This window comes from Miscanthus floridulus, chromosome 1 (assembly GCF_019320115.1).
Source record: "Miscanthus floridulus cultivar M001 chromosome 1, ASM1932011v1, whole genome shotgun sequence".
Classification (NCBI taxonomy): Eukaryota; Viridiplantae; Streptophyta; class Magnoliopsida; order Poales; family Poaceae; genus Miscanthus; species Miscanthus floridulus.
Window position 1 is genome coordinate 157,258,605 of NC_089580.1, and position 14,099 is coordinate 157,272,703.

The following is a 14,099-nucleotide window of genomic DNA, read 5'->3' on the forward strand; positions in this document are numbered from 1 at the left end:
CTATTTTAGATAGTACACCCTACGTTTCAAAATAAATGCTCATCTTGTATTTTGAGGAGTTAATTAATCTTAAGTTTAACTAAGTATATAAAAAGTACTAATATTTATGATACCAAATAAGAGCTTGTTTGAATCAAGGGCTAATTGCTAGCTAGCTAAAAATTAACTCAAATTAGCTCTAGTGCATCAAATGGTAGGACTAATGCGGGCGAACTTTTTGAACAAGTTTTCAACTCGTTGTTAGTAAACCATAGCTAATTTGGGCTAATTTTTAGCCCAACTAGTAATGCCATGTATATCAAACGTGTCCTAAATATTGTTAGATTAATTGCATCATCTATTTTTATAATAGACCTATTTAGAGATACAAATATTAATAATATTTTCTATAAATCTAATCAAATTTGGATTCCACGAAGTGCGAGATAAAGACTACTTTAGCACGGAGGAAGTACTGCTCAAGAGTCGAGAACTCAAGCTAACAACAATTTGCTTGTTGTAAAAAAAAAACAATTTGCTCCAAATCCGCGAGAGCCTAAACCCGCTGTACAGCGGGCTAAAATGGGCCTACGCTAGGCACGTTGTACGGCTATTAGACTCAAGCCCAACAGTCTAACTCCACAGGGCTGGCTACAAGCGATGCGCGTGACCCCAGCCCAGCCCAGCAGCCATTTCAGCAGAACGCTCCACCGCTTCTCCGGAAAGGCAAAAACCCCACAGCTCGAGCGCCGCGCCGGAAGCCTCCGCCCCCGAGACCACGAGCGAAAACCCTCCTAGTCCGGCGGTGATGGCCGGCGTCGGTGGCAGCGGCAGCGGCGGTGGAGGTGGGGGCGACGCGGAGATGGGCGGTTGGACGGGGCTTCTCCAGTCCTCCACGAAGCTCCTCGAGCAGGCGGCGCCCACCCCGCACTTCCCTCCCCTTCAGGTGCGCGCCCGACGCCGTTCCCCTTTCCATCCTCGCAGCTTCTCTCCCTTCCTCGCTGTCGGCGCTGGCTACACTTGTTCCCTTCCGCCCCTGAAGGGTTCGTTTCTGGCTCCTGCAGAGGAACCTGGACCAGCTCGAGGCGCTCTCCACCAAGCTCAAGGCCAAGACCATCCGCGCTGAGGCTCCGTCCCAGTCGCTCTCCGCCACCAGGTAGACAAATCTCCGGAACCCACTTGATTAGCCTGGGGAGCCTTTCTGTGCATTCTCTATTTTGCCTGAATTGCAAGTGCCACTTCTATAACTTTGTCGGGACTTAGGGTTTGGGCTGTACTAATGCAGATTGCTAGCACGCGAGGGGATCAATGCCGAGCAGCTCGCCAGGGACCTCAAATCATTCGAACTCAAGGTAATGGATGAGCGTGCCTGCTGGGCCAGAAATAGTGCATTGAGGGCTACATTTCATATAGTGATGTGACTAGTTTCAGTGGTGTTGAAAAATCGAGCAATTGATTTGGTTTAATAGAGGATCTAGGTTTGTTTGAAGCAGAATAGGATATGGAATTCACAGAAGCATTGTCATGATTTACATGACTATCTGGTTGCACTGGAAGCCGCTACTAGTTCGAAAATACATCACATGTTTTTGTTGTGATGTGACAATCCACCCTTACTTCCCTCGTGTCCTAATTATTTACTTATTACAGTAAGACGACTCGTCCTTTATTCCCTTATCAGTTATCATACAGAACATGATTTACTAATAAAGAAATAAGTCATCGAACATAGCCACAACCCTCATATCTCTCCAGCCATTTTGGTTAAGAAAAAAAAGACACTTGGCATTTTGTGCATGAATTACATCATGGAGAACAAGGATCTACTCAATGAATTGTATGGTGCTACAGTCTTTTCTAAGATTGACCTCCACACCATTTTGGTTCCAGTAAAACCTTAATGTGCATGTGTAATTGTGTATGTCGTGGCACATTTGCCAAATAGATGCCTAATTGATCAGAAAAGAACTCAATATATCATTTTCTGCTGTGCTTCTATATGTGCCTTTTATTGTAGATTTTCAGCTTCTAAAATATCACTTGCTGCACAACTAATGTATGTAAATCTTATGTGGCCAAATTTGATGTTTTGCAGACAACCTTTGAGGATGTTTTTCCATCTGAAGCAACTACTGTTGAGGAGTACTTGCAGCAGGTGAACACTTAATATCGCTCTGATTAGATACTCACCAGAATTTCACGGAGTATAAACACAGTATTATGTTTTCAGCTTCATGAAATGGCCATAGTTTCATCCATCCAAGAAGCTCAAAAGGACAACTTAAGGAGTTTTAACAACTATATGATGCAAGTTCTTGAGGTTGGTTTGCTTCCATCTATTCCGTTCAATTAATATTTGATCAGGGCTAATAGTTGCAGAATCAACCTGGTGTATGTTTGATTAGCTATTCAAGTTTCTTTATCATCTGAATTTAGATTTGTGTTTGGACAACTTTTACATTCTGACAACAACCTTGGTTAATCTGGTATAATGTAAATAACAGTTTACTTTTACCATTCAGAGAGTTAATATTTCTACACTTTTTTCATTGCCACAATGGACATTAGCACCTTAGCCTGTGTCATCATGCATTTTTTTTTTCAGTGATTTCACTCTGTAGTTCGATAACTGTATATTATGTCTCCTGTAGGATGACTGGCAGAAAGAGAAGAGAGACTTCTTGCAGAGTCTAAGCCGGCTTTCTGCATTACCCAAGAGAAACACTAATCTCTCGACCAGTGGGCTGGCTCACCCTGCTTTAATGCCACCATCAACTTCCAATCTTCATGCTCCATCAGGCCTGCCTTCTGCAGAAGTCATGCCTATACTGAACAAGACTATTATCGAAAAAAAATCTTCAGTTTATGCTGGGGTTGTGAGGGACCTCAATGATGCTAGAGGACGCAGTCTACCTTTTAATGTACGCTCTTTACATCTATGTTAAGATTAAGCATATTATCAGCCATAAGAAATTAGAAATTTAAACCATTTAAAGTTCATTATCCAATAATTCAATTTTGATTAATAACTTAAGTTTCTATTACGTATGCTCTTCGATATATTATCATCATACCATGACAAATTTCTCTTGATGCTCCATCTTAATTCTGCTTGAGCTCATTAATGTCGTATTTTGTGTAGCCTGCTACAGCTTTTAGGGCTGCTTATGAGTCCTTGTCTGTTGATGCTGTTGGCACAAAGTCAGTGACTATGCAGAAAGTGTGGCATCTAATTCAGGTACTAATATTGACTTAATTGTTGTAAATTTATTTATACCATTATCTGTTAATTTTTGCTTATATTTGAATTCATCATTATAGGAAGATGAACAGTATTGTGCACCGGCAGTTACCATTACTTAATAATTAGTGTTTCTGTTGCTTATTATCTAATTCAGGCATTAGTTGGGGAAGGGTCAACTCATCGAATTGGTTCAAGAAAAATGTCACTAGTGGTAGGTGCAAGGCGCCATCTTGAATGGGGTCATGAGAAGTACATACTTGAGACCATCAACAGCCATCCAGCTCATGTGAGTGTAAATAGTTTTACTTATCTTTGTACTGAACTACTGGCACTTGCTTAGCACATGAGTCTACTTCCTTATGGAAGTGAAGTACCTTTCAAATTCAGCTATCTAAGGTTTATAGTTATGACTTTGGTGCATATCTATACATGCTATCGTGACAATTGTTGTGTTTGCCCTTACTAATTTTGTATTTCCCACTTTCTTGTTGAATTTCTTATATAAATCAAATTTGGCATAAGCTTGCATTGGGTGCATATTTGTAGAACACTTTTCTACTAGGTGTTTAAAATGCTTTGGAGGTCACGAAATTTTCCACATATGTGCAATTATGTCAGCATATTTGAATTAGAATCACGACTAAGAACTCACTAAACTTCGTTAAGTGAAACGTTTGACGTCAGATCCATCAACTCACCTAATCCCGTTTATGTGGATACCATGGTGGCTTAGGAGTGTATTTTTGCAGAAACCTCTTGGCTCTATGTTCTCATCTGCCTTCAACTTTTTGCTTCTCTCTATTCGTTACGCTGGTGTGGCGTTTTAGGAGCCTTGTGCCCTTATGCCATAGCCATCATGTGCCGCCCACCACCCCAGCCAGCAGTCACAGCCAATTGCCCTAGCATGGCAGCTGAAGTTTTCCGCCCTTGATGTATTTACCAATCAACTTGAGGTAATGCTTGAGAAATGTTTGTGAATTTGCTAGTTGTATGCACGCTGCTTCCAGTTGTTGCGTTGCATCTCACTTCCAGTCATGCTCAAAGTCTAGGACTAGGACTGCTCCAAGATGGTTCCATCATGCGCTACCCTGCTCTCAATAGCTTCCAGCGTTTTTTTTTTGTCTACACCTGCTGCCATTTCACACCGCTGGGTCCTGCCTTTAGTTGGTGCCCATGCGACTGCAAACTCTCACATTTGCAATGAAAAATCACCATGAAAAATCTGTTAGGAGATGACCAAGGAGGGAATCCAACACAGAAGTCCAATCATTCACAGTGCACCCCTCATGGCATCCACATAAGCAGGCATGTGTGACTAGCAATGAGCACTTAACAAATTTTGGTGTCATCTTAGTCTAGTTTTTAAGATCACTTACTAATTTCACGTAGAGGGCAAGTTTCACTACCACCAATGCAAATTACTCTATATTCTTGGTCGTGGTATGTCCAATACACTTGGTAGCATACGCTTAAGATTAGTGAAACATTGCTATTTATGGGCGTTCTTTTGCTACAGCATTTAATGACACTCTGGGTCATGAAGTATGACTTGATTGGCAGCATATGCTCAGAAGTCACATAATTACTTTGTTAGCGCCTTACGGTCATGGCAAATTATTCCTTCAAGCTCTATTTGTTCATCTTTCTACATATAAACCAAATCTCCACTGCAATTAGTTCTTATAGTGATTTACATTTTACCTCATGGTGCCCTATTTTTTTTCATATTTGGATTTTTTTTTGTGGGTGCAAATGCTTCCCCCATTGCATTGTATAATAATCAATCATGTTTTGCATTTTGATATGTTGTTTTAGGCTGCTCTTGGTGGATCTGTTGGCAATCTTCAGAAGATCCGAGCATTTCTTCGGGTTGGTTTTGAATTGATGCTATTTTGCTCTATTTCTGTTGCTTTTGCACTAGTATTTATGCTCCAATACATGCTTTGTCCACATGACCTGACAGGTAAGGCTGCGGGATCAAGGTGTGCTAGACTTTGATGCAACCGATCTACGCAGACAGCCTCCAGTGGATACAACCTGGCAGCAGGTTATTTTTTGTTTGTTCACTTCTATTGCTGAAAAGAACTCTGTACTTAACATCAGTGTTTCCATCTGTTAATTGTATGTTGAAATCTGTAACTAGCTATCTGTTAGTTCAGCTGCAACTGCAGCTTCATGTGAAATGACAGCTGTAGTCAATGGGTTATTTCTAGACTTATTGAATCTAATTGTGAGTTCTTTCTTCTTATAATAGGTATTCTCATTTTTAGAGCACTTCTGCTAGATAAAATGGCCTATGATTGGGTTTATTACCTTTCTTGAATTAACCTTCCAATAGCAAATCCATGTTCTTTACTGTTTATTTTGGTAGAACTTTAGTAATTTGAATTGTTGCCCACTTATCTTTGAAGCTTCACATATTGCACTCCTGCAGATTTATTTCTGCTTGAGAACCGGATACTATGATGAAGCAAGACAAGTTGCCCAATCATCTCGTGCTGCATATAACTTCGCTCCCCTGGTAAACTTTCTATGATCACGAATTCATGATGGATCCTTCTTGTTCAGCACAAGGGACTCAGAGATAAATATGTTCTTCCACAGCTTGCAGATTGGATTTCTAGTAATGGTGCTGTATCACCAGAGACTGCTCTGGCAGCTTCTGAGGAATGTGATAAAATGCTCAGAATGGGTGATCGGCCAGGGCGTCCTGGTTATGACAGGAAGAAGTTGCTGCTTTATGCCATAATTTGTGGTTGTCGGCGGCAAATTGAAAGGCTGCTAAAAGACCTGCCAACACTTTTTAACACTATAGAGGATTTCTTGTGGTTTAAGTTGTCAGCTCTGCGGGAATACACCAATGCATCTTCTTCTAATCTTATGAATGAAGGCTTGGTGCCTTATACGCTGGATGACTTGCAAAGTTACTTGAATAAATTTGAGCCATCATATTATACAAAGAGTGGGAAAGATCCCCTAGTCTATCCCTACATTCTGTTCTTAAGCATCCAATTACTCCCAGCAATTCTTTATTTGTCTAAAGAAGTTGGAGAGGATGGATACCATGTTGACGCTGTGCATATTTCAATCGCTTTAGCTGACCATAGTGTTCTCCCTGACGGTATTGGATCAGGCCAGAAAATTGGCGTCATGGATGCCTGTGCAGAGGCTGCAAGCATAATACGGCAGTATGGCTCTATATACTTGCGTAATGGTAATATTGATTTAGCCTTGGAATATTATGCACAAGCTGCTGCTGCCATGGGTGGAGGTGAGGTATCGTGGATGGGTGAAGGGCAAGCTGATAAGCAGCGACAACGAAGTTTGATGTTGAAGCAACTACTGACAGAGATATTGCTAAGGGATGGTGGTATTCAACTTTTGCTTGGTCCAAATGGAATGGGAGAAGAAGGAGAGCTGAAAAAGTATATGATGGATTGGAGAAGTAGGCAGCAATTCTTACTTGAAGCTGCCCATCGGTGTCAAGAGGCTGGGCTCTATGACAAAGTAAATTTATTTTGTTGAACCTAAGTGTTTGTATTTGTTTTTGTTCTCGTGCTTCTGGATCATTTTATTTTTGCATCTTCACTTTGGAAATAAGGTTTGTAGAAGGCAGCAGGCAGAAGCACTGACTCATCTTTATTGTTCTGTAGATCAGTGCTATGTATGTATTCATGATAGGATTATTATTTTTTGAATTTCTTGCATGCTTATTATTGATTGAAAGAGTTAAACTTAGGCTCTGCTTGGCATAGTAGTAGCTTTTCAAAAGCACATCTTTTTTTTTGCTCTTGTTTTGGAGCCATGACAGCAAGACATTCTAAAGTGCTTCACTTGACATGAACCCCAAACTGACCCTCAGCTTCTAGCTTCTGACAGAACACTATCTGATTCATTCTAGCTACTGATTATTGCATCTTAAACTTCACCAGTCCATCCATTGCCCTGCCATAAAACTACTTGTGTATAAAATTTATTAATTTTGCTCCAATACTGCTGCGCAAGAGACATGGCCAACCATATATGTACCATTAAGCTGCTACAGTGCTATTGAGCTTAATTATGCTTAGTGTATTGAATAGGACATGTCTATTTACTGCACTTCAGTGTTCATTACTATCTATATTCTGATATTATCTGCTTTGTGATGAAATTGATTCTTGAAAAGAGCTACCAGTGTATGCATTGTATAGAACCGTATTAATTCAATTTTTTATTTGTGTTCATATGAAACAGGCTGTGGAAATTCACAAAAGAGTAGGAGCCTTTGCCATGGCTCTTCAGACAATAAACAAGTGCCTGTCTGATGCAGTCTGTGCCATGGCATGGAGTATGCTAGATGGCGAGAGTCGTGCTGCTGCCCTAATTCATTCTGGCAATGAAATTTTGGAGACAACTAGATATTCTTCTGAAGCCAGGTTATTTCCCTCTTCTACTCTGGCACTGGTAGAATGCTGGTTATTTTGCTGATTGAATCTGTTTTAATTTGTCTTGTGAAAACTTGCTTGCAGCATTCAAGAGAAGGATCTCATTTCTGAACAACAAACTGTGCTGAGACAGCTTGAAGCTATTCTCCATATTTATAGGCTAGCTCGAGCTGGACAGACTGTAGATGCTTTGAGGGAAACCATCAGGCTACCCTTCCTTCATCTGGACACTCAGGCTCCAAATGTGACTGTTGACATTTTCAGGAACTTGTCACCCCATGTTCAAGCTTGCGTGCCAGATCTCCTGAAGGTTGCTCTAAATTGCATTGACAATGTTAGAGATACTGATGGGACCTTGCGCGCTGTCAAATCAAAGGTATTATCTGTTTCATATGTGTATCATTGGATTATCTCCACAAATTCATCAGACATGACAGCTTACTGCTTGCTGCTGTGGTACTTTTCACTACACTTAATTTGGCAATAACCGAAGGGTTGATCTCTTGCAATCTTGTCGGAGGCCATATAAAGAGGGATTACATTATTGATTGTAATATAGTTTGGATTGGTTGAGAATGATGTCGTGGGAAAATGAAGGAATATATCAATATATTTGTTTTTCTGTAGAACTGCCCATTTGTAATGTAAAACATTCATTTCTGAACCTTATCTTTTGCTTGTGCACTCAGCTTTAAATAATGCCTTTGCTAAACATAAATGCAGTCCTTCTGACCTGTTCTGATGCATTTTTCATTCATAACTTGCAGATTGCAAACCTTGTAGCAAGCAACGTGAGCCGGAATTGGCCACAGGATTTGTATCAGAAGGTGGCACAGTGGATATGAAGTGGCTTGTGTTTTGAGCTGGTCAGGAATCTGGACTAATGTGTATCAGAGCTCTGGAGCTTTCAAACTATTTGGTGTTGGCTACTTGTGCGCACCATGGTTGTCATCCCATCTTGTGTTTGATGAGCGACAAATGTAAAATGTTGATTTTTAAAAAGAATTTTCCAGTGATGTTATCCATTTTTGTTGTTGGAAAATGGCTCACCCATGGTACAGATGCCTTAGATTTTAAGGTGGCTGTTGCTATTTTCGCCTTTTTGTATATTTTTTCTTCATAGTCCTGATTGAACATTTAGGATTTCTGCTATGTCTGTGTTTAGACTTAAACAGCGAGTTCTCTAAGCATTGGTCAAGTGCGCATGCATCGACACGGACCTCTATCAGTCGTTGGCAACTTGGCATGTCTGCCTGTTTGCAGGAGTGCACGGAGTGGCCCTTCTCACCCATTGTAAGTTACTGTTGAGAATGCCTTCGAAGGCTTCTACGAGAGTTACTGTTTCTTATGGAACCTAACCATTACTTAAGGAAGATTGAACTCCGTATATTGTCATCTGTTGTTTGGAAGGCAAAACTTACACGTAGTTTTTACGTTTATTCGAATGGTAAAATCTCGTGTATAAGTTTAGTGGAGTTCAACTAACGTAAAGGTAACGAAAGACGACGCCACAATAAAGAGGATCTTGTTTGTAGCAGTAAGTAACAAATAATTAAGAGGGAGAAATATGCAAAATATTAATAAGCTTATAGTAAATCTCAAGTAACATGGCGTATCGATGCGGATCGTGGCCTCGTAGGGAAGATGCTTCAACTACAGGGTGTCATCAAGAAAGCCCAAGTTTCAGCGGCAACCTCCTAGTTGTTTGTGGCCTAAAAGAAGCGAAGATTTCTATAATGCTCCACGGGCGTCAGTCCGGATGCCGCGCGCCACACTTGGCCTCGCCTCTTTCGCCTGTCCTGCTCGTTCCCAGCTGCGATACGCGCCTCGCTTACGACAGTTGCACCCTTCCGTCACGCGCCTGGTCCATAAGGATTCGACCCCCACGTCGCGTAGCCCGCCCACTGCAGCCATCCCTTGCCGCGCCTCATCCCGCACGCTGCCTCTGCTCTCCCCATCTCTCGTGTCCGCTGACACCAGAGCGCCTCCTCGGTCTCTTCCCCAACCCTCAACACTGTCGGGATGCTTTGTTGCCGCCGCCCTTGCTGATGGTCGCTGGGCGCATGTGCTGGGGCGCCTTAGGTCGTCCCTGGCCGAGCCTAGGGCACCCACGAGCACGGCCAGATGCTGGTGGTGGTCGCGCACAGCTGCTCGCCGCCGCCTCCCACCCTAATCGACCGGTCCAGGCCTCCCCTCCCCTATGCTGCAAATGCATGTTTCAAGTGTATGTTGCAATTGTTTCATATGGATGCTACAAAAGTACATCGGAGATGTTTATACATGTTGCATATGTTACAAGCGTTTTAGAGGCATGTTGCAAGCGTTTGTTCAAAATATTTTATCTATTCCAGACGTATGTTGCAAGCACTCTGATCTGAATGTTACATATGTTTCACACATATGCTACAACAGAATGTTCCAAATGTTTCAGCTGTTTCAGTCTCATTTTGCAGTAATGTTTTTATGTTGCAAGTTGCAAGTGTCTAATTGAGATGTTGCATATGTTTCACATATATGTTGCATGTGTATGTTTCAAATATTTCATCTTCTTCAGACGTATGTTGCATTGTTTCATATTTCAGAGATACGTTCAGAGAGTCATGGGGCATGGCGCCCCCGGGAATCAGGGGATGGGGCGAGGCGAGCCGGGGCACCTGCGGAAGGGGCGCACTAGGGTGGGAGATGGGGCGACGGCGCCCTGGGGGCTGTGGACGGGGCATGCGGCGCGTCGGGGGCTGCAGACGGGGCGGGCTGGGGCTGCAGGAGGGCGAGCCGCGCGCTGTGAGAAGGCTGGGGCGATCGGATGGGCTACTGTGGATCGTATCGTATGGGTGGGAAGCTTCATCTGGACGCGCTGCTGGGGCCGAACTTCGGGCCCTAGTGCCTCCCAAAATTTTTTAGGTTGGGGCCACATTTTCACGTGAGTGCTGTGATCTCTCTCCGTCCCTGTTCTCAATAGATCAATTTATGAAGTTGTTTTAAATCAAATATTTAAATTTATCAATTAAATTTATTAAAAAGTTTATTAAAATTGTGATATCAAATTAGTATCATTAGATTTTTTTTCCACACTGGTAAAACAATTAGCATCGCGAGATTCATTATAAACTACTATATTTTCATAGTAATACGGTACTTTCGTGCCAAATATAATTAGGTGAAACATAAACTTTTTTTTTTGACTTAAAGATAACCTAGAAATCGATTGCCCAAGGGCCGAGGAGGAGAATGCAGCGAGCTGAGGGAACAGGGAAGTGAACCAGGTGGACCCAGTAAGTGACGTCAGGAGGCTTTGGAGTGCTACAGAAAAGAAATCCTGCACAAAGGGTACCACTGGTAACAGCTGCAGCGTGCAGGTAATACTCCCTCTAATGTAATTCTCGTTTTTTCGAGAAGTCAAACATGTTAAACTTTAACTAAATTTCTATGAAAAAATATCAACATTCATAATACAAAATAAGTATCATTAGATTAGTTACAGAATATATTTTCATAATAAATTTATTTAGAGACATAAATACCAATACTATTTATTATAAACTTAGTTAAATTTATATCAGTTTGATCGACACGAATCCCATAATTACATCCTTTCGTAGATGGAGGGAGTATGTATGGAAGAAGCATCAAGTCAATGAATGAATGCAACACTCATGCACGCTCAGGCGGCAGCCGGGGCCCTGAAGCAACACCAACTTCAACTTGCATGTACTAGATCTAGATGTACCACAAGCACACCTTCCGCCTGTTCGATTGGCTGGTTCGTATCGTTGCCGGTTCGTGAAGAAGTACTGTTGGTTGGTTTGTGTGAGAGAAAAATAATGTTCCGGCTGAAAATTTACGATCGTTTACGATAAGCCACAGCCAAACAAACAGGCTGCTTATCCTGAGGATTACTTTATCTATACTCCACTCCACCCTGTTGAGTGTTGAGTGCTCACCTGATCACTTCCAAGCCCGGGGAGGGGATCCACATCTCTGGCTCCACCGAAAGGTCTGGCGATTGGGCTTTGGCAGCACAAAACACAAACAAACTAGTCGCGTCTGTTGGCCTAGGATCGGAGCCTAGTAACCATCCATCTTGTCGTCGGGTGTTGATATTAGGGATATCCAAAGCAAGTAAGTTCACGCTCACGCTGATTTCTTTGGATGACTCGAGACGTATTAAAAGGTCTCATCCGACCCCAAGGCCACTGGCTCCGTCTCGCCCGACCTCAAGGACGCGGGTTCCATCTCGCCCGACCCCTTGGGTGTGGGCTCCGTCTCGTCCAAGGTCGCGGGCTCCGACTCGTCCGACCTCGAGGACACGGGTTTCTTCTCGTCCAACGGGGACCCATACTACCGCCAACCACTCTAGGTCCAAGCGTATGGGCCTGGGTCAAAACTCTAACGTCAGGGAAAAGGCTGTCTTGCCTCAATGTTACCCGTGGCCATGACGGGCCATACCTGGGGATTCACATCGAGAATAGTGTCGGACGTGCCAGTGCTATTCTGTCTAATCCTCGTACGGACGCTGACAGGTGCGTCAGTTCACCACGACGTCCACCGAGACGGAGTGGAATGCCATGACCGGCAGATGACGCCTGCGCATGGCACCAGTGATGAACAGGGCCGTGACATGGAGCCATCCCTGTTGACATCTACAGGATCAGCGGGACCCGCATGAAGGAGAAGAAGGTCCCGACAACTCTAGAAGCCTTCTTCTCTTTCTCGTTCTTCTACTTTTCCTCCTCTGTAACCTGCGCTTTTCCTTCGTCTATGAAAGGGGAAGCAGGGCGCCCCATGAAGGGGAGACCGGAACACAAGAGCACGACACGAGCACACGGCTAAGCGGCAAGCGAGCTCTCAGCACCCATTCACTCCTTCCACCAGCGACCTGGGATCCTCTCCCTCTCTCGCCTATTTGTAACCCCTATGTAACACCCTAAAAATTTGCCTCTTTTGAAATAGAGTTTAAATGATTTAACTTGGAATTTTTGTGCACATGAAATATAGGAAATAAAAATTTTCATTAAATTAAAATACCTCATAAGGTAGCAACATGTTTGAGCATACATGCCATTGCATTTGATTTTTATTGGTTGAGTGGTTGAAAAGTCAAAATAGTTAAAATGCTTTTGAAATGAAATTAAAAATAGCTTTGAAATAAAAGAAAAGAAGGAAAAGAAAATTAGAAAAAAAAATAAAAGTATTATTAAAGTTGTAAAGTTTATCTTGGGAAGCCTAACAAAATTGTTCAATTTTATTTGAATAGGGAAGTATATTTAAAACTATACTTGAATTTGATTTGAATTGGTCTTGGATTTGAAAACTAGAAATTGGAAAAGAATTTGAATTTGAAAAACTCTCCTTCCATTTTTAGCCTAGCCAGGAATCGGCCCAGCCGCCCCTCCCTTCCCCTCCTTCCCGTTTTCCCGACCTCGGCCCGCTGCTCGGTGGCCCAGCTTGCGCCCTCCTCCTCCCTTTCTCTTTCCTCCCGCACCGGCCCACTGCTCCGCGCAAGCCGCTCGGCCTGCTCTGCTCGGCCTGCCCACGCGTCTACGCCCGGCTGCACACACTGCTCCTTCTCCCTCTCGCTGCCCCACTGGTCCCACGCGTCAGCCGCCCGCACGCGCTGTCTCTCCCTCCCTCTCACTGCGTTGCAGGCCCCATCCGTCAGCCACCATTCCCTTCTTTCCTTTCCTCTTCCCCACTCTTTCCTTCCTCCACCCTGTTAATGGCGCACGCCAAAACGGCAAGCCGCCGGTCCCCCACACCCGCATGGAAGGCAATCGAATCTTCGCGCCCCCGCTGCCCTTCCTTGTGTGCCGCTGCCCCGCCCGCCTATAAAGACCAAGCCAAGCCCTCTCCTCTGCCCCTTCTCCGACCATCGCTCGAGCTCGCACTCCCCACCATCGTAATACGCCGACCAGCGCCCTTACCTCGACGCCGATGTGTCCCAGAGATCCGCCGTCATTCAACGGAGCCGTAGGTACCATTAATTCGTTGTTTTTTGTCACGAGTTGATTGGATTCGCCCTCACCGCGCCATTCTTCTCTCTCCAGCCACCGCCGACGACAAATCGCCCCTTTGGAGCCTTCCCGGACGCCGCGACCACCACCGTTGGACTCGTAGTGAGCTTCTCCGTCTCCCTATGCCCTTCGTTCATTGAGTAACGCCCTAGAATGCCATATCGACGAGCTTTCGAGCCGCCAACAATGGCGCTACCACGGGAAGCCGCTTTGGCGTGTTCTCGGCCCTCATTTTTGTGCTCCATTGAGTTCACGAGGTCCTACGCATCACGTCCGTGGGTTCGAGATGGGTTGGGATGGCCGGAATACCCATCCCGGCATCCGCCGCCGAGTTGAATCGCCGCTGGCCATGGCGTTGGCCGCGGGGGTCGTCTTCCCCGACGATCCCTCTCTACCTACGAACCAGCACCGTTAGATCTTGGGTGAACGGTTGAGATT

At 43.9% G+C, this 14,099-nt stretch overlaps 1 protein-coding gene across 1 annotated transcript; it reads left to right on the forward strand.

Annotated features, from left to right (window-relative positions):
• Window positions 1–685: 685 nt before the first annotated feature.
• LOC136545009 (nuclear pore complex protein NUP93A-like) lies at window positions 686–8,982 on the forward strand. Its single transcript, XM_066537072.1, has 15 exons — window positions 686–925; window positions 1,044–1,135; window positions 1,265–1,331; window positions 2,075–2,134; window positions 2,210–2,299; window positions 2,631–2,900; window positions 3,122–3,217; window positions 3,378–3,509; window positions 5,039–5,092; window positions 5,187–5,270; window positions 5,658–5,744; window positions 5,828–6,730; window positions 7,460–7,641; window positions 7,735–8,026; window positions 8,418–8,982. The coding sequence occupies exons 1-15, from the start codon at window positions 788–790 to the stop codon at window positions 8,493–8,495; spliced, it is 2,625 nt and encodes an 874-aa protein (XP_066393169.1). The 5' UTR covers window positions 686–787; the 3' UTR covers window positions 8,496–8,982.
• Window positions 8,983–14,099: the final 5,117 nt, after the last annotated feature.

Bases quoted from the DNA above. Each gene is read 5' to 3' on its own strand.
- LOC136545009 (XM_066537072.1), top strand. From the start codon at position 788: ATGGCCGGCGTCGGTGGCAGCGGCAGCGGCGGTGGAGGTGGGGGCGAC. The intron at 926-1,043 runs GTGCGCGCCCGA...TGGCTCCTGCAG, and splicing joins CGCACTTCCCTCCCCTTCAG to AGGAACCTGGACCAGCTCGA. The intron at 8,027-8,417 runs GTATTATCTGTT...CATAACTTGCAG, and splicing joins TGCGCGCTGTCAAATCAAAG to ATTGCAAACCTTGTAGCAAG.